At 34.7% G+C, this 20,142-nt stretch overlaps 3 protein-coding genes across 5 annotated transcripts; 2 read left to right on the top strand and 1 right to left on the bottom strand.

The window, feature by feature from the left end:
- Positions 1-1,031: 1,031 nt before the first annotated feature.
- Positions 1,032-6,780, bottom strand: LOC147411936 (potassium channel AKT1-like). 2 transcript variants are annotated; one of them, XM_086454176.1, is made up of 11 exons: positions 6,478-6,780; positions 5,511-5,876; positions 5,318-5,375; positions 4,916-5,233; positions 4,371-4,616; positions 4,182-4,280; positions 4,003-4,035; positions 3,662-3,847; positions 3,353-3,547; positions 3,157-3,232; positions 1,032-2,205 (listed from the first exon to the last, which is right to left on the bottom strand). In XM_086454176.1, exons 1-11 carry the CDS (start codon positions 6,666-6,668, stop codon positions 1,322-1,324), a joined length of 2,652 nt encoding a protein of 883 aa, XP_086310302.1. In that variant the 5' UTR covers positions 6,669-6,780; the 3' UTR covers positions 1,032-1,321. The 2 variants fall into 2 exon arrangements, with proteins under 2 accessions (XP_086310302.1, XP_086310308.1); XM_086454182.1 differs by having other exon boundaries at positions 1,033-2,205; positions 5,511-5,866; positions 6,478-6,615.
- A 3,270-nt stretch (positions 6,781-10,050) lies between these two features.
- On the top strand, positions 10,051-14,219 carry LOC147411935 (cytochrome b-c1 complex subunit 7-2, mitochondrial-like). Of its 2 annotated transcripts, none has more exons than XM_086454208.1 (4): positions 10,051-10,213; positions 10,315-10,472; positions 11,192-11,239; positions 13,956-14,219. In XM_086454208.1, the coding sequence occupies exons 1-4, from the start codon at positions 10,120-10,122 to the stop codon at positions 14,022-14,024; spliced, it is 369 nt and encodes a 122-aa protein (XP_086310334.1). In that variant the 5' UTR covers positions 10,051-10,119; the 3' UTR covers positions 14,025-14,219. The 2 variants fall into 2 exon arrangements, with proteins under 2 accessions (XP_086310334.1, XP_086310341.1); XM_086454215.1 differs by lacking the exon at positions 13,956-14,219 and adding an exon at positions 12,238-13,385.
- A 2,736-nt stretch (positions 14,220-16,955) lies between these two features.
- LOC147411934 (uncharacterized) lies at positions 16,956-17,321 on the top strand. The gene has a single exon (XM_086432507.1). The coding sequence runs from the start codon at positions 16,956-16,958 to the stop codon at positions 17,319-17,321; it is 366 nt and encodes a 121-aa protein (XP_086288633.1).
- Positions 17,322-20,142: the final 2,821 nt, after the last annotated feature.

Raw genomic sequence — 20,142 nt, 5'->3', positions numbered from 1 at the left:
AATAAATCTCTTTTCCTTTATGCCATATGCTACTTACAAAACACAACAGTGTGACAAGATCATTTGTCTTCTTCTCAGCTCGTAAATACTGAATAGTCCATGGCCATTGCTCGTTTGACATCTGAGATGACTAGACTGATGTTATGAAAACTTGATCTAGTCAACTGGTTTTCCTGTTTTCTTCCTCCAATAAAATTAATTTTTTTTTTGTATTTTATGTAAAATATGGTTTTGTTAATATCTATTATCCTCATTTATAATAGAAAAGTAATTATCATTCAACTATAAATGTTTTTTATAAAATATTTATATATTACATATATCAGAGAGGTAGTGCCTTCGAGTTTTAAAAAAGGAAAATTCTTTTAGTAGTCCATTTAGTAGATAAATTCTTTTATAATGGTCCATGAACCTCATCTCACATTATAATGATTTTGAAATACCAAAACTACCTACCATTTTTTCATCTTCTTCACAAAATTAGGTTCGTTTTCCAATGACGATTATGATGAATAATGAATGGAGAATTGATATAATCTTAATTTTGAACATTTAGATGTAATTTTTTTTTTTTTTCGACAATTTAGAATAAAAAATGAACAAAAATTGAAATTGTAACTATGTTGACGATTACATATTCGAGTGTCTATTTGGCAACTATGATATATGCATTTTGGGTATTTTAAGGAGATTTACCCAATATTATATCATATAGTCGAAAAAAATTAAATTTTTTTTTTTTAAATTTAAAAAAATGGATCACATTTACAGTGAGTTCACGACTTTTTATTGTCTAGTTCAACATTTTTATTGTTAAGCTCACCATTTTATATTATCTAGTTCAACATTTTTATTGTTGAGTTAGACGATTTTTTATGAAAATATTGTTGAACTCAACTGTAATTAAAAATGACTTAAAAGCACTGAGCTCATCAATAATATAACCAGTATCATCTAATTTGCTAATATTAATATTTTGAGTTGAAAGATAATTACTGATGAACTCAAGGCAAGAAGCATGTCAATTAGGAACTAATTCAAAAAAAATTTATTGTCGGAGGCATCTTAAATATGCCAAAATTCTTCATAAATTTATTTACTGTTTCACTTGTAGTTTTCTATCCCCTCTTTCCATAACCCAAGTCTCATAGACTTGAACAACCCTAAAATGAAATAATAAACAATAGAAACAGAAGGGATCCACCCCACCTCAACCTTGTCCAGCTCAATCCGCTGCTCAAGAGGAGCCACTTGGCACAGAGGCTCATGTCATCTTTAACCAAGAAAAAAAATTGGGCCAAACCACAAACCCTTTAAATCTTCAACTCCCCACATTTTGGTTGTTTGGTTCTTCCACCCCATCATCATCATCCCTATCCCTAACAAGAATCAGATGATCACCATCTCTAATCAATGAAATATCATCAATTTCAGCACCATCTTTGGTTAGGACTTTGTTTGCCAAGAAGCCAAATATTTTTTCACCAAGCCCAAGTAATTCTTCAATGGACTCTGGTAGGAAAACTAGCTTTCCGATGATTTCACCCTTCTTCGGGCAACTAATAACTACTCTTGTAGGATAATCAATAGTCCGAGGTCTCATTGTCGTGTCAATAGATGGAATTGGACCTTTTATGCCCGTATGGGCAACTGACATCATCCCGAAGAGTGAATTGTGAAAGTCGTTATTCTTGGAACTTTGGCGGTTCTCTCTCCATAGTTCCTCCCTAGTGGGTGGTCTGTCGTTATGGGATAGAGGGCGCATTGAAGGCTCGATTTGCAATTTGGGTGGCTCAGGGACTGTAATGGCTGGTCCGTGCTTTGTCTTCGTCTCCTGATTGGCTTGGAAGAGCGCTTTTATCTCTTCGTGTCCTTGTTGATCTGCCAGTTCTCTCGGGGTCCAACCACTGATGTCGGGTTTGTTAATATCGGCCCCTTGGTCTAACAGAAACTTGATTATTTCAATGTTCTCCTCAGAAACTGCGGCATGTAGTGCAGTAGTTCCATTGCTCTTAGGCAATGTGACATCCCCTCCATAATGTACAATGTCCTTGAGTATGTCTAAACTATTTCGCTCTACGGCAGCACAGGCGAATTGACCCACATCACCTGAGTATAAGTTTGCACCATTGTTTACCAACTGTTTGACCACTTTTTCATGCCTCCCAACAATTGCTTCCCATAGTGGAACATTTCCTTCTAAATCTGTATCAAATTAAAATGCCAATAATCATTCTATAATATTTTTTTTCCTTTAGGATAAACTTCTAGACCAAGTAGGTAGTAAAATAGTTCTCTTGGGACATAGTTACAAGCCCAGTAATGTTAACAAGAACTTATTCATAAACTAAATGAAAGCGTATTGCTCATCGCCCAGATAACAAGCAATTGAACCTCTAAATATTAATTGAGTATGAAAGGTGGTTGTCAACAAGATCAAAAGACGGTAAATTACATATTACATCACAAAAGTGTGATTTTCTATGGTTTAGATTTGTATAGAGCTCATTGTAGTTGACTTGAAAAGAGTCCCTGACCTTGAGAGGATGAAGGGAGTTCAAAATGTTTCAAACAGAGTGGAAGCTCTGTGACTTGGAATCAGAGAATATCGACGTCAAGACAAGGTGACACTATACTGTCACATATACCTATGTAAATAGCATGTATCTAGTACTTCGAAGAAAGAAAGATAGGATTGGTTTTGGCTCTAAAAGAGTAAAAGCCATGTCAAAAATCTAAGAAAAATAATTCGGTTTCTCATTAAACCTCAGTCGACTCATGATTGCCTCTTGAGGGATGAGTATCATAAAAAATAAAAAAATAAAAATGAATAAATTTAAAATTACATGAACAAAGACTTATGGACAAGGGGTCACTTTGTGTGGTAGACTTGAAATATCCTGGTGGATGCATGTAAGGGGCATTCAATTAGCCTGATTGAGTAACACTTATGTATGCTCAAAGGAACCCGAAGAATGGGAAAAGAAAAGAGGCAGCAAGAAACAAGGAAAGTGGATCCTATCTACAGAAAAGCTAAGACGAGGATAAAAAACAAGCAAACGAGAGTAGAGAACGAACAAAGCTAACATGTCTCTTTGTTTTTTAATAAAAAAAATGGCATGATATATGGATTCAAATTATCAAGCTAGAACGTACCTTTAATATTAGGATTTGCCTCAGAATCTAGTAGAAGGTTAACACAATTTTCACTTCCTTTTGAAGCTGCTATATGCTGGTTGTGGTTTAAACAGAAGAAAATATTAACGAACTGTGATTATTTAAAGAAAGGAAATACAAATGCAAATACAAAACATGTAAAAATGCAGAATTAAAAAGGGGAAAATTTACACACCAGAGCTGTGCGCCCACTGTTATCTGTTTCATTGGGATCCAAATACTGTCTCAGCAACTTATATAACAAAAGATCGTCTCCTCTAGTAGCTGCGAAGCATAGACTGAGAGGGAGATCCAATCTACCGTGAGCTAGCATGTTCTCAGTTTCCATCAGAACTCCTTCCATGATTGGGTCCTTCATTTCTTTCAAATGCTGAACCATCCAACAATAGTGTGAATATTACAATTCATCCTCCATATAAAGTACAACGTATATTAGATATTCAAAAAATTATATATATTTTGTAATCAATTTAAGTAAAATAACCTGAAGGACATTGTTCACAATTATGGTACCATCTCTAACATTGGCTTGAACAATGTTTGAGAATGAAGTACGGTTTAACCGCAGCAGCTGACTCAATCTTTTGGTGCGGACAGTGAACAACTGTGGCCTATAACAAAGCACTCCAATCTCACCACAAAAATCGCCCTTTTCTGCCTGCCCGACAACCTGCAAGCATCCAACACCCTCCATCTTAGAGAGCACACTTCATTATGGTACATTATGGTATGATGTCTTTCACTATTTATTTTAAATTTCAAAGCATCCCTACACGGTTATCTTTTATAAAAGGTTGTCCATAATATTTAACTAATCGGACTTGCCTGTTCTGTTCCGTTTTTTAACACCACGAGATCCTGCAAGGAATGTAGATGTAAGGAGCCACCATTTGCAAGAATTATAAGGAAAAGAAACTCTGACTTTAACGATGGGCCTAAACATCAAGTTTGGGGCAGAGAATTTAAATTCACTATCAAACTCAGAAAATAAGTTCAGTGGTTACCACTGCACCAGTAACCAGAAAATAAAAATCTGTGGGTGCTTCATTCTGCAAAATCACATCTTCTTTAGGAGGGAAATACTCAGCTTTCATCTCTGAGACCTACGAAATGTATCGAATAAAAGATGTCAAGGTGAGGATAACCATCTAAGTTGCAAAAATTTCTTATTTAGGGATGTTCTATTGACTAACCATCTGGAAAATCAAATCGGTTGATACCCCGTGGAACAAGTATGTCTTTTCAACAAGTGAGTAGAACAGAAAATTTGAAATACTTGATCGGATGGCTTTTGGAAGGGAATCAAGAGATTCTTGCTGGTGCAGCCCCTCTGAATCTGTTCTGAACTTCAAACACAAGTGTTCAAGCATCTGATTTTGCAGGCGCACCGGGAGTTGGTTCCTTCGTGCAAAACCGGAGGCTGCTTGAATGGTGTCTCTCTGTAGTTACATACAAAAGAAGAAACAAGGAAACCAAACAATAGAATTAAAAACCAATGGGCATTTGTAATAAGAGAGAGAAAACATAATTCATGCCGAAATACTCTTAAACACCACAATATCAATAGTCAATAAGTTACCCAAAGTACGAAAAAACCATTACCTTTCATGTACAATAGTGATATGGAGTAAACAATGAACATTTACAAAAAAATTATAATCCTAAAGCACACATGAGTACCCAATTTGGTGCAATTCTCACCACTCTAGATATAGGGAAATAAGTAAGAATTACTCACGAATTTTCTAGTACGACTTGTCCCATGGACAACCAAATTGGTCATATTTCCAATCAGATATGCCGTCAATCCAAGATTAAAGAGCATGTAGAAGATTACAAAGATCATCTCCCTTGTATTCTGAGGATGCAAATCACCATAGCCAACAGTTGTGAGAGTAGTGATAGACCAGTACATCGAAGTCACATATTGAATCCACAGGCTTCGCTTGTGGAAGTTCTCCATAGATGCACCGATCCACGTCATTTTGGGGTCAGGATAACTAGCGGCAATAAAATAATAGAAACACCCGGCACAGTGAACTGCAAATAGAGTCACCTACAAGAGCAACAACCCAACCTAATAAGATAGCTCATCACTTAAAAAGCCCTCCTAGAGAATTTTTTTTTTTCTGATACTCACACAAATAAGCTTTGCACATCGAACCCCAAAGTAGTTGAAGTTTCGATCTTTCTCCAATCTGTGTCAGAACGAAGGAGATATCTATGATTTAGATATACAAATTTCACATTTTAATGAAGTGAAAATAGCTTAGTAGTTTCAAATTAACCATTTCAGTGGGAGAAAAAAAAATCAAAAAATTCTCTTATAGTACCTTGCAAACAAAGCACTGACTCTTCGGAGTCGCCAAAGACGAAGCATGTTGAAGAAGTCGTATTTTCGAAGTTTTGGGGGTAACATTTTTCGAGCCACTTCTATTGGGATTGTGGATATGATATCAAAGCACAACCAGGTCCTTACATACTTCCAAGCAATCTCTTTCGGGGTATCCACAAGGAGGTAAGTAGTTTTGTCGAGGTAGGCAACAAAGAAGGTTAAGATAATATCTATGGCGAAGAATGCATTAACAACATTATCGGCAATGGCTAGAGCTCCGTCTAGTTTCACAATGAATCCAAATTCGAATGGAGATACCCAAGCAGTATAGATGACAATAACGACCAGAAAAGCCTGCCAAGCTCTGCAAGAATCAGTTTCACCTACTTTAAATTAATGAGCACAGAATAAACGAGACCTCAATAATCCTCGACAATTAGTACAAAAATTAATACAATATCATCGATCAAGCGATGATTTTCCTTGTAGAAATTCAAGTAGAACCCAATAAACCCGACAATATCAAACCATATTTAAATCAAAAACTAGGTTTTCTCTATATGAAACCATGACAAGACTGAAGTTTCAATTTATTTGAAGCTAGTTTGTCCAAATTCCACAACTTGGAATTTAAAAAATCACGATTGGTAATAAATAATGCATTTAAATTACATTTTTTTTCCTCTATAAAATTAACCAATACCAGATTTTTTTTGGAGGCTCAAATTGAATCATGCAAAGAAAATCAGAAAAAAAAAAAAAATGGGTCTCTGATTCTAAGGAAAATCATCGAAATCAAAACCATCTCCTGTGAAAAAAATAAAAAGGATTCAAGAAGATGTATCTCCACCAATCCATCAACAAAAATAAACTACAAATTCATTAAAAATCACAAAACAACACGCACATTCAAAAACTGCAAGAAAACCCAATATCGAAGTGAAACAAAGAAACAGAAACATCACCTATAACGACGATCATATGGAGAAATAATGTTTCTACAAAGCTTAGTTCTGCGATTGCTTCCGGCTCCAAGAGATTGAAGAATCCCACTCGAAAGGCTGTAATGGCTTCCTTCTCTCGACATTTGCTCCATCTCCATCTCTTGACCGCATGTAGTAACCCTAAAACCCCCTGTTTTTCTTAAATCCACCATTACTGCAACCTCTCTCTTTCTCTCTCTGTGTGAGTCTTATATATAAAGCTCTTCAAAGTGTAAACAACTCTGTTTTTCCGTGACATTCCGGTATTCGTCTATTCGACTACCTTTAGGACGTTTCAGTTAATTTTTGTCGCTTATGGAATATATACATATAAACTATAGAGAGAGATACTCAAATTGATATAATTTCAATTGTGTAATTACAATTTTGTCCCTGCTTTGTTATTGATGTTACCTTATCATCAACGAACACCTTTTTAGAGGTTTGTTATTAGATAGACTAGGAAACACACTATCCCTCGACAAGTGGTTGAGATTCTCCATCAAACATGGAGATGTCGTGGATTTAGTATAAAAATGTATTTAAAATATACCCTTTTAAAAGATTTGTTGTGATCAAGGCACAAGGCACGAGCATCATCTTCTACCTAAAAAGGCATGAGCATCCACTTTGCGGGGTTAAAATGGTAAAAAAAAAAAACAGTCAAGGTCCCGACTTATGAATAAAAAACATATGATCCCAATTTTTTAAATGCAAAATCCAATGGTTGAGATTTATGCTAGGGATAAATTTTTTCAAGATTTGTGTTATCAAGATACTCATAAATCTCAATAATTGGATTTTGTATTTAAAGGGTTGGCATCATGTGTTTTTTTCATGAATTATTTGTAACAGTCAACTACCAAGTCAAAAATAAATAAATTCTTAATAGTAAACGGATCTCAATCCCAAAATAGAAAAGATTGTAAAATTAGAGAGATATTATTAAGTGGGGGGAAAAAATGAAAGATAGTAAAGCTCAAGAAGGGAAGAGAAATAAGTAAAAACAATAAAGTGGGTTGTGTGAACTCCACTCATTTATCTCAATTTGTATACCCCTATGAAATTATAGTAGAGTAAGGTCTATTATTGTGTTTTATTATATAGATTAAATGATGGAGAGGTAGGAAAAGTTAAGTGGACAATTATTTGGATTTCTCTTTGGATATACTCTATAAAAAAAAATCATTAATATTTCATGAAATTTAAAATCAAACTCCTTGAAAAATGGATGTGATAGAGAGATGAAAATTCATCATCTAGTTGTATCTTGGAAATACTTAGGAAAAAACATTTGAAAAAGAATAATAGGAGAAGGGGGAGAGATACTGGGAGCAGAGGTAAAGTAGGAACAATAGAGCAAGGGGACAAGAAAGGGGGAGTGTTCGACAAAATAGGGGGGGAAAATGAATTGGAGGAGAGAGATAGAGGGGTAGGGGGTGAATTTCATTCTCTCATGAGATTAGGCGTGGAAATCAAATCTAGCAAAGGGGATTTTTAAATGAGAATGAAAACACATTTTCATGGACATATATGACAATCAATTAAAGAAACTATTTTTTTTTTTCAAAAATAGGAGTGTAATTTTAAAGTAAGTTGTGTATACTATTTTCAAAATCCATTGTAGGTTATCTCTCGTAAAAATTGTTTAACATTATCTTTGGATTATCTTTGGTGTTTTGTGATTAAATTGAAATGATTCCATTCGGATTTTAATTCCCAAATTTCTGATTATAATTGATTTTTGTCGTTGTTATAGAAATTGAATTGTGATAGGCACTAAATGTTTTCCCTGTACTTATCTTTGGGTAAACTTACTTCATGGAAAACATGGATTCATCGGTATTAGGTATTGTATGTTATTTCTTATTAGTTTTTTTTTAGGATTTGTTTCAAGTATTTATTTATTTATTTCGAGGTCATTAATATTGTTTAAAAATTCTAACATTAGTTCTTCATTATTATAAAGAACATTGAGTTGGAGAGACGGATTATGAGGATGACTCTGAAGTGATGATGATAGATAAATGCCAAGAACAAGGGCAATCATCTTCGGAAGGATTGTTTTTGGATTGATGTTGAGGGTTTCTTGTATTAGCAAATTTTAGGTCATTAGATTTCTTTTTAAAAGATATTTCTTAGCAACATGTCATTGCTTTCCACATTTAAATAAATACTAATACAAGTGGTTGAGAAATTGTAAAAGATGGAGCACCCATTAATAAATCTCTCTAGTTAGATTTTTATGTTTTAGATTTAGGATTTTATATGAACCTAATCCTAATTGTAAATAATTGTCAATGGTGTTTGAGAATGATACGTTTAATATTGTGGATGTGATAAATAATGAGTCATGATACTGGCATCCACCGTATACTCTTTCAGTGCCCACTTACTCGTCTCACCCACCTTCTTCGGTACGATCATTTTCTATGACTTTTTAAAGTCACCGAACAAACTTTGACAAGTTCAAAATTGAACTTGTTTTACTTGATTTGGTTGGTAGCTACTATACATTACAAAACAAGTTCAGTAAGTATCTATTGCGTATTACTGTCTCATGTAAACTTGTAGTTCGATACGTTAGTGCCGAATCTTTGTGTACAGGATCGGTAGATACCTACCAAACATTGCAATATTCAATACTGACATATTAAACTACAAATTTCACACATAAATTTTCTCCTATGAATGGATTCGACTCGATTGATTTTTGAAATATTAAGAAAAACAAATGTAAGATCAAAGAAGGAAATGACCCTCATTAAAACTTAAAACCCTTGTTTAAACTTTTCTAGATGAAAAAAAAAAAAAAAAAGAACAAGGAGAGAAAGAGAGAGGATGGAGAAGAGAAAATACAAGATGAATTGAGAAGACGATGAGATGATTATGATTTTAATTTGGTAGAATAAATGGAGAAGATGGTGCACCTAGAGATTAATACGATAAGGGTATATGTGTAATTTACTTTATTTTTTAAATAAATGACAACTTACAATAGTAGTTGTCGTAAGATGTTTAGTATTCTTATTGGGCTTGGACTTCTAGAGACAATACGGTATCAAAAGAGACTTTTTTTCCGATGTGTAATGGACTTGACACGAAAAGTCAAGTTACTCGATTGGGCCCACATAGGGGGGTTCAGGAGAAGTGCCCTAAAGCGATTTTTTGGGGATATATATTAGGATTTTATTATTGTTTTGTTCTATGAGGTTTCTCGTGGTTGTGGACAATGAGACTGTAATCTTTATTGTTGATAGTAAATTTTTTTTCTTCTTCTTTTTTCTAGGCATAATAATTTGTTGAACCATATAAATCTTCTGTATTAATTTAGTTTTCTTATCTTTACTCTTATTATGCTTCCACACAAGAGCAGCTCTTTAAACAAAAAAAAAAAAAAAAACAAAAAAAGACGACTCGCATTTCACCTCAAGAACCGAATCAGAACGTGGAAGTGGCTCATGAGCGTGACATTTTAAGGAGACATGGAGTAGCTTTACAAAATGACTTCAGGAATTACACGATCGAAATTCATAGTAAATAAATAGTTGGCAAACCGCGATGGTTCCAGAAAGCACGGAGAGAGGAGAGAGAGAGAGAGAGAGAGATTGATTGGTTGCAGTCATGGCGTCGTTGATGCAGTTCTTAGTGTCGCCAACGAAGAACTGGTTTGCCGCACAGCATATGAAGTCCATCTCGAAACGCCTCAGGAGATACGGTTAGGATTTCGTCAAACTATCTGTTTTCTTTCCCCCCTCATTTGTTCTTCTAGGGTTTCTTAATTTGGTTTGTTGGATCAACGTTCTTCTGATATTTTAGGGCTCCGATACGACGATCTCTACGATCCGTACTACGATCTGGATATCAAGGAAGCCCTCGCTCGCCTTCCTCGTGAAATCGTCGACGCGAGGCATCAGCGCCTCAAGCGGGCCATGGATCTGTCCATGAAACACGCATACCTTCCCGAAGATTTGCAGGTCCTCTTTGAATTCTTGATTCGTTAGCTTTTGCCCTAGATTGATTAATGGATGATTTGTTCTTGATTGAGGTGATATTTAGGTCGATAGATTGTAAAAAATATAAATTTTGCGGAGATTTTATTGAGTTTGAAACCAGAAATCAATTTAGTTGTTATTTTTGACGCTCTTACATGAATCTGACTGCAAAATAAGCTTAAAGTCTCCTAAATTTGTTTGAATCACCATGTTTTCAGTTTTTCATTAATGTTTGAGATCGGCTTTGTCTCTACCAATCTTATGGAATTGTGCTGCAAATTAAACATCAATTTCATTGCTTATGAAACAATATACATACTTGCTTAGAGTGAAATAAGCAAGTGTTCTATTTCTTGGAATTATTCAACTTTTTACCATATTGGATACCTATATCCATTAATGTTATTCAGAATCAATGTCCTGAAATGAAAAAAAAAGAAGACGAAATCAATTGGGCACTAACATGGCATTTCATTTGATACTTTTGTAATGTTGGCTAATACAGTATATATTCAAGCGTCTAATCTATTTAACAAAGTAGGTACTTAACCATTATTTCACTAATTATATTGATCTTGGGAATTCCTAAAGCAATGAGGATGCACAATGGTTCGGAACCATATTTAGATTTATCCATGTCAGGATTGTCAAACTTGTCTTTGTCCTCTTAACTAACTTTTTTGATCTATTGTTGTTTACAGGCAAAGCAGACACCATTTAGGTATTATCTTCAAGATATGTTGGCTCTTGTAAGTGCATATTACCACCCAATGCTATGTTGTTATTTTATTATTATTATTATTGTTATTTTTTTTCCTTTCTCGTCCAGATTTGTTTATATTGTTGTTGATTGCCCTTTTTATGCGCTTCTTCTGAAGCTTGGCTATTGAAGCAGTAGATGTGGCCCATTTGCTGGGAGTATAACTTTATGTATTGAATGCATTGATTTGGATTGGTCCATTTGTCGGGAGTCTAGATGTTTAGCTATCTCAAGATGATTACTTGATATTAAACCTCTGTAGAAATCCATGCTTTATGTTTCACTTTTCTTATTTTATTTTTCATGTAGAGTTTTGCAAATGAGAGGAAAATATGTGCTCAAGAAAGTACTTGACCGTCTCAATGTAGAAATTTATTCTTAAATATTTCCATAGCTGCCAGCAGTGTTGTTGACCCCTCCCCCCCTCCCCACCACACCACACCACCTCTCTCTCTGGTAAAGGATTAGTTGTTAGCAAGATGAAGATGGGTTCAAGAGGGGTTTGAACCTAGGACATGGGAACAACACTCCACCCATCTTACCAGCTAAGTTAGCACTTCTGCAGTGGTGCATCTTCATAGGAGCGAGAAAATAAGAAAGCAAAGAACTTTCCCTAATAGTTGTAGCTCATGTTGATAAAGCTTAGAAAGTCTTATGATAAACCTTAAACAATAGAATATTTTTATCGAGTAAACTAAACAACAATGAAAATACTTAAATTATGTGAATAACAATTAGAAAGTTATTTTTATCAATGTATTAGAGTTGGCAATCATCTTTATGTCTTTGTTTTGTGCAATCCATGGCATTGTTTGGCTGCTGTTATATTTGAAGATTTAGCAGTAATACTTAATGATAATGTGGTATTGAACTCTACCATAGGAAGGTCTATCTTGAATAATTACAATTATTATGCCACGCCTTTTTTGTTTTTGTTTTATCTAATACTGTGCACATTGCACTTACATGGTGTAATATATGTTACAGTGCTGCCTAGAAATGCCAAGTGGCACATTTTTGTAAAAGGTATATAAAAGCACACTTTTTAGGGACCTGTTATTTCTACAGGTTTTTTTTATTGCCACTTACATTAAATGCACTGCAGGTGATTTCAGCCAACAAAATCATTGCATTTACCTGAGAGTGCATTTATTGGTCGCAATAATATAAAATATTTGGGAAATAGCAGCTCCCTTTTTTATTGGCAAAAAATTGTGTAATGATGAAAAACTGAAACCAATTTGGTCAATGGAATGAATGATTTGTAGCAAGACACTGATGTATTATATTATGAGGAAAGATAGCTCTTAATTTTTACCTCATATCAGGTTTCCCAATTGACTAGTAGCTAAATAAGCTGTCTACTATTAAGGTAATCTAGAAGATGAAAACGAAGTCTTATTTCTCTTCTCATTTAGGTTTTCCACATTTGTTCTCTCACGGTGCAGTCATTTTCTTTTTGTGTTTCTTCCTTGTCCATTTTCATTAAGCCTTCTCCCAAGTTATCTATTTCTTCCATTACAAACCTCACTTTTTAGAACTAAATTAAAAAGGTTTTTTTTTAATATTTTGACTTTGCTATTTCTCCCACTATTGTGGCATATTAGATATCCTTGGTTGGTTTAACCATGGCTATTTACATTGACTGAGTTTATGTGGATATGATAATTATCCCCCTGTATTTTTCATATTTCATTTTTCTCGTCTCCTCTTCAACAACAATTGTACCACCATCACGAAAGGTCCAGGCAATCCTTGTCACCATCACCAAATATTTAAATTTTGAGTGGTTATTGTTCCTGGGCATGTACCCCTTAGCCCATTTGAGGCCATGAAAAGGGTCAATGTAATATGAGTTGAATGGGACTTTATTTACAAAGTTCTATCAAACTTTGGTTTTTCTGATGGGTTGGTGTTCAGTAAATCTAGGTTTTAGGGGGTCGCCACAAGAAAGGAAGCCGCCCTACATCTTGGCTATTGCCTGTCGCAGATCTTAACCTCATTCCCACACCTTCTCTGACAATCTATGCGCTACTTTGTATTATTCAAAATATAATCTCCAGTGTTGTTTTCATTATCGCTAAAGGTTGGATGGATCAGAATATTGTATATAAGAGTATTGGTTTGGAATTTTTTTTTTAAAAGTGAAAGTGCACTTGTAATGGCATATTTTCACAGCTTCATTGTGCTTACGAAGAATGCAGTGCCAACGAACTAATTCAATTACATAATCTTTGCGAATACAAGGTCTTCATCAATCGTCTTTGTTATTGCTCGGTTGGTGGGTAGTAAGACTACTTTCTTGTACAGATTTTCTTCTTGCCTTATCTTCTGCATATAATAATTCATTAATCTTAAGTTCCATTATTTCACATGCAACAAAGAGATGTATACTTATTCCCATACCGGTGTCTCTGTTGCTATCCATGTTTGGGCACTCTTGACCTACTCTTTAGCCTATTTGCCAAATTTACGATGTGGCCAATTAAAGTTTTCAGAGTGATATACCATTTTTTTAATCTCTACTTGATATTTTAATTTTATCTTGTATATGGAAGGCATGTCAACAAAGCATTGTAAATGTTTATGCAATGTGTCCTCCTCTCAGTAGCTGCTGAGATTAATTTGCCTTGAAAATCTAACTAAACCTTACTGTTCTGTGGATGAATTCCTAGTTTGATAAGCTCCCCTAATGTGTGTTGCAGGTGAAGAGGGAGAGAGCAGAACGTGAGGCATTAGGAGCATTGCCTCTTCATCAGCGAACCATTCCTTAAGTGTTTTTGCAGCTTGCAGCTCATCAAATCATGTTACGTCCAAGGAAATAAGGTTAGCATTTCCCGTGAGGAGCTTGGGAGCTCAGATCTTTGTTTCATGTAATTCAACTTGAAACTTCTCTTTGGTTTTCTGTTAATGGTTACATTATCATTCCTAATAATATTATTTACCTGGAGACATTATTTTTGTTAGAATTTGTCTCAATTCATTTAACTGGCCATGCATCATCAGTGCTGATTGATTCAGATTTTGCCAATCAACTCATGTACTGTACCACGTTTTATTGAATCATCACTAGGACGAGGGATTATGGTTGAGCCAAGCTAGGGGCATCCCAAGACGTGTGCTATGAAATTAGTGGTGTGTCAATCTCACAATTTTCAGCTCTTTGGTTATCCAAAACCATAATGCTTATGTACAAAAGGATTGTACGATTACAAATCAGAATTCGGAAAATGCTGAAGTAACACATCGTGTCTGCAATGACATTGCAGACGTGGATGTATCTATAAAATCATAGATGCTTTTCATCGAGACACGAGTGAGAAGCATCTATGGTTTTGTGCACACCAATGTCCCAAACAATGTCAATTTCAATGTTTCTCTTAGAATTATTACACAATGGACTCATAATTGGAATTGTCACACAAAAAATCATTGGAAGATGTGGGTATCAGGGATCGGTTCTTCTATCGGAAGAGCACACCAATTTTTCAAATTAAATGATGACATGATGTAGATAGAGGATGGATCATGGATGGTTTATTTTTTTTAATCGGGGGAAATTTCATTTATATAGAATTTAATAACTAGAGTATTTTTTTTTTAGGTGAAATCTAGGATTTTTGGAATGTAAGGTAGGAGTAGTGGTTGATCTCTTTCCTTTCGCATGCCTCTGAATATGTTCGTTCGTTGTGGTCCAACTGGACCAATTTGGTCCATCTTATACTCAAGGGATTATAGCGTGGAACAGTTGACCTTTGTTGCATGTGTCTTATTTCGTATTCTTTCTCTCTCAACCTACCTTCACGTGTACGCACGTGCCTTATACCAGAGGAATAACTCTTTGTCGTATTTTAATCTTTAAAATTAAAATACGCGTGGTACGTGTCTCAGTTCTTTCAAGTCAACAACCAACTCCTTGAAAGCTTCCAAAACTCTCACTCTCCCCCTCTCTCAACGAAGAAAAATGTGCGCTAAAGAGGAAATTATCTTTTAATTTTTTTTTTGTCACCCCTTCGAACTCTCAAAATTACATAATTAAATACAGTAACTTCATGGAGATTCAAAAGTAGCAATTTCGAGTACGGCCATAAATTAGTATGGTGCTGCACAAAACACTTAATTTATTTAGGAAAAATATAAAAATAATGAATAAAAAAATAAAAGAAAGCGTCGGAAAATTGAATTTGAATCCGACTAAATGAAATTTTAAACTCCTTTCAATGAATATCCCAAAATCAAATTAGTATCAAAATGATGTAAACAAATCAATAATTCCTTGAAAATTATATATAATACCCCTCCATAGTCCATCCCATCTCAAAAGCACAAAAGCATGACTAAATGAATCCATTTGCAGATTGGACGAGCCATAATCCTAAGCATATGATGTATAGGACCTTTATTGATTGACAGAATTATTTTAGAGAGTTACTATTGGCACCCCAACTTTTATTTATTATACAACAATTAAAAGAAAGAAATTAAATGAGTGATTGACAATAAGTAAGACTAGGGGTGCCAATAGAAGGTTTTTTGTTTGTTGCTAGATTCTATACAAGTCTACTTATAATTGTGAATAACTACTGAAATTATTTGAACAAGTGTTGTAATGTTGAGATTATAATTTGAACTAAATGTTATGTTTTGACAGTGTGTTTTAATATTTAATTGGGATGTCATAAATAATTTAAAAAATTGGGATGTAATAAGTAAAGTTGGGGATGGCAATAATAAAACTCTTAGAGATCGGAGTGGGGGAGTGGGCGCAAGGATGGGAGTGAGTTTTCTACATCGTTGGAGTGGATTTTCCCATTAAAGTGTCAGAGTGAAGATGAAGGATTGAGAATGATTGTATTCCGAGAAAACTAGTACCTTGAACAACATATGTTTAAAGACAAACTATGAAGTTACAATATCCCCTAAAATTTTTCAATTTTTTATATTTGAATTTATCTAAATTTCATACCAACTTTGTGCTATGCCCATGCAACACAAATCCATAATCCCATAACTAGGGCATAAAATGGGACGTGTCAGGCTAAATCTAAGTATATCCATATTCAGATTTAAATTATTTTTTGGATTCTACTAAATCAAATCATATCTAAATTATTTTGTTTTCACTTAATCCGAATTCAAACCAATATAATTGTTTACTTTGGGTCATATACTCTACAATATTTTTTTTCTTTTATACTTCTTTGTTAATTGTTATAGTATTATATTTTATTATTGTAATTCCTTTATTTTATAAAAATTCATGTTATATTAAAATAGTAAAAAAAATATTTAAAAATAATAATAATTCACAAAGCAATATATCATTCTAATATAGGCAAATATAGGAATTGATCTCTATTCGACTCAAATCTGATTTAGATTAAGGGACTTTTAACCCATTTTTTTATTTATTTAGATAACTCCAAATGTCCAAATCCAAATCCGCCAAATTTAGATTTAGACTTTCTCCCAAACTCCCGGTTCCCTTCCTCAAAAAGCTCTTCTCCATAAAACGAAAAACGGACAAAAACCGGAATAGCCGGTAAATATGTGCATGAAAAAGCGAAAAAGTGCTCCACTAAATTGCCACCTGTACAATCTTATCCGTTCATGTCCTTCCCCATCATCAAATATCTAGTCTTCTCCTTCACCATCATTAAATATCTATCCCGCCAGACTCCTTTCTTCACTCCTCTCTCTTTTCAATGGCGTCCACTCTCATGTCCTTTCGATCTACAGGAATCCATGCCTGCGCTTCTTCCCCTCACCCAAAACCTGATCCAAACCGTCGAAAAATCCAATCATCCAACTGGTGGACCCCAATCTTCGGTTGGTCGTCCGATCCTGATTACATCGATGGAAACGATTCATCGAAGAAATCACTGAGAGAATCGAACGATTCCGACTCGAAGCTGTCCAGATCTCGATTCGCTCCAGGTTGTTTCACAGAAGAGAAGGCGAAGCAGCTTCGGACGAAGACTATAGAGACTACGACGTTTCACGATATCATGTACCACTCGGCAATCGCATCTCGGCTCGCGTCAGATCTGTCGAATCGGATTGATCTGTAGAGATCAAAAGGTTCGTGTAAGTTAGGGTTAGGGTTTAGGGTTTGTCTTAGGTGTTTTCCTATGCCTGTAATCAATCTGTTGACTTCACTTTGTAATATTGTTGAATGATAATTATGTTTGGCTACTGCATAATGATTTTGATCTATGATTGATGGTGGTGGGCTCATCGTTACAAAAAATTTTCGAATTAGGAATTTAACCCATCGGTAATTATCATGTTGACTTTATGTTAATTTTACAGTCCTGAAATTCTATTATTATTATTATTATTTTTAAATTCAGAAAAATTATCTAAATCCATGAGATCCACCCAAATCAGTGCTCTTCCATGAGATGCAAGCCATTCTTGAAGGGCTCAAGCTGAGTATTTCTAAAGGTTGTCTTAGAATTCTGGTCCAATCTGACCGACTCCAAAATGGCTGTTAATATTTCAACGACTGATCGTTGGAGCACCCCGTGGAGGATATTTCTCGCTAGGAACTGAGGGGTGACATGTGGCACCTAGGGATTTGAGTTTGGTATGGATATACGAGAGTAAGCCCCACGAAGAGTATGGAATATTTAGGAGATAAGTCCCAAAATCTCCTTCTAAATTGGAGAAGGGTAAAATCGGTAATGGGATCTAAAGGGATCCTAGGATCTCATCTCTTTATATAGGTGGACAAATGAACTAAAAGGTAAGAGTTCTTCTCTCCTTCCAAATTTTAATTTTTTTTTGTACTACTTTTCTGATTTAGGCGTCGGAGTGGTATCGTTGAAGGTACACCCACGAGAATAAGGAGAGGGGGTTGCAAGGTTACATCACATATCTCAAGGTAGAGCAAAAATCTGCATCTACACACCCCATAGAGTGTTCAAGTTCTTTCTATTAAAAGTCTCTTGTCCAGCTTCCATGAAGTTTCCCGTAGAGAAGTCGAGGGTTCTTCATGTAACCTTTTTTCTAGTTTTCGCTCTTATTGAGATTATAGCTGTTTTGGTTTGCCTTAACCCTTTTAACCTTTCGTAAAAGACATTGGCTAGCCTATGAATGAAAGAAAAAACTCTTGAAAGGGTAAAATAGGAGAGCTTCTAATGCTGCACCGACATTTTTTTTTTAGTGCCACACATGATTCTTCGATTTTTACATATGAATTCGGGTGGCGTTAACAAATGTTGTTGGGGCAATAATAGAATCTCTCAATACAAGTCATAGTCTTTTTAGAGGTTTCGGCTTGCATTTTGCAAGGCTACAATTTGGGCGGGCTGGCCCGAAATCAATGTGGGATCAATATTGATGGGCTAGTTTGGGCCAAGTTTGTAAAAAGTGAGTTAAACTTGAGTTAGAATATATCAACCCGACTTCAAATCAGGTGGAGTTTGGATTAAACCTTAGTTTGCCCTCCAACCCACCCAGGTTGCAACCCTACTCTTGTGTTACAAGAATATAATTACAAGCCCATACAAAGACTCGGCCCATCGTGCCTAAATTTCCCCAAATTTTTTTTTGCCAAACTTTTCACTTCTCTTCTAGAAGCAAGAGCCTGTATGGAGAATATTGAGCATAGCTTTAGGGTTGAATCTACCTAGAATATAGAGAATAAGTTCCACATTCTAGTCCAAATGAACACAAAAGCTAAGGTAGCTTTGCAAAATTTTAGCCAATAAACTGTCGTTGCTTAAAAGTTAAGCTACAATCTCTTAGTACCCTTTATTTTTTTACTGATAAGCCCCTTCAAATCAATAAATTAGTTATCAACCCATAACAACAAAACATTTTCTCACTACAAATCCAAATATTAACCCTTGATGTGGGAAGTCTCTTTGGAAAAATAATGTGTTTTTTCACAAAGAAAAATGTTCCCAAATTTTACTAGCAAGATTTGTATATTTGCATCCAAAAATAAATATATAAATCAAACATTAATGGCTGGACACAAATCTAAGAGGATCTTATCAAGAAAACCTATATCAAATCTTACCCAAGAAATTAGATGTTATTTCTAGAACCATCTCACAAAGATATAGGTCACAAAGAATAACTAATTCAAAAATCAAAATCTGAAATAAGTTCTTCTCATTAACTATCACTATGTGAAAAAAGGGATAGATTTTGAAGGTTTAATTGAATTTGGTCAAATTCAAGTAAATTCGATGAACATTACTTTCAAATTTACTCATTTTTTCATGTAGTGTATTAGAATCTCTAGGAAATTTTTAACTAAATGGCTCGTAATTGTTAGGTGAAGACATGTTTTGAACCCAGGTCGTGATATCAACATTTACCAACTTTGAATTTAGTTAAATCAAAACAAATTTGATGGACATTGCCATCGAATTTACCCATTTTTTAATGTAATGTATCAGAATCTTTAGGAAAAATTTAACCAAATGGTCAATAATTATTAAGTGAAGACATGTTTGAAACCCAGGTCATACTATCAACATGTACCAATTTGAACCAATGTCATCGACTTCCTCAACTACTCATCCTGCAAAGTGTCATTTGACATTTCCTTTTCAATTCTATGTTTCATAGGCTTAGTCATTTCAATTATTATCTTGGTTTGTTAGCCTCGAAATACATTCCCTACTATCATACCCAATGGCTCAATGCACATTTTTTTATGTAAACTACCTGCCACGGTATATTTTGCATGCAATCAAATTTGTTATTATAGCAGTTTCTTTCCTTTAATTGCCCTTATTTACGCAAGAATGTATTAGGGGGAATCCAAATTCACTATTAGAAAAAAAAAATGGCATTAAATTAACGTATCCATTGGATGATACCACATGTACTAGGAAAACGGTAAATCCAAGATGCTTATCTAACATTTTCTCT

Source organism: Akebia trifoliata, chromosome 1 (genome assembly GCF_017979445.1).
Source record: "Akebia trifoliata isolate Shusen 1 chromosome 1, ASM1797944v1, whole genome shotgun sequence".
In the NCBI taxonomy this organism is placed as follows: Eukaryota; Viridiplantae; Streptophyta; class Magnoliopsida; order Ranunculales; family Lardizabalaceae; genus Akebia; species Akebia trifoliata.
This window is presented reverse-complemented; position numbering and strand designations above follow the sequence as displayed.

Bases quoted from the DNA above. Each gene is read 5' to 3' on its own strand.
- LOC147411936 (XM_086454176.1), bottom strand. From the start codon at position 6,668: ATGGTGGATTTAAGAAAAACAGGGGGTTTTAGGGTTACTACATGCGGT. The intron at 3,848-4,002 runs GCAAGTCCGATT...GGATGCTTGCAG, and splicing joins TAAAAAACGGAACAGAACAG to GTTGTCGGGCAGGCAGAAAA. The intron at 3,233-3,352 runs GTGTGTAAATTT...AACCACAACCAG, and splicing joins ACAGTGGGCGCACAGCTCTG to CATATAGCAGCTTCAAAAGG.
- LOC147411935 (XM_086454208.1), top strand. From the start codon at position 10,120: ATGGCGTCGTTGATGCAGTTCTTAGTGTCGCCAACGAAGAACTGGTTT. The intron at 10,473-11,191 runs GTCCTCTTTGAA...TGTTGTTTACAG, and splicing joins ACCTTCCCGAAGATTTGCAG to GCAAAGCAGACACCATTTAG. The intron at 11,240-13,955 runs GTAAGTGCATAT...TGTGTGTTGCAG, and splicing joins TTCAAGATATGTTGGCTCTT to GTGAAGAGGGAGAGAGCAGA.
- LOC147411934 (XM_086432507.1), top strand. From the start codon at position 16,956: ATGGCGTCCACTCTCATGTCCTTTCGATCTACAGGAATCCATGCCTGC.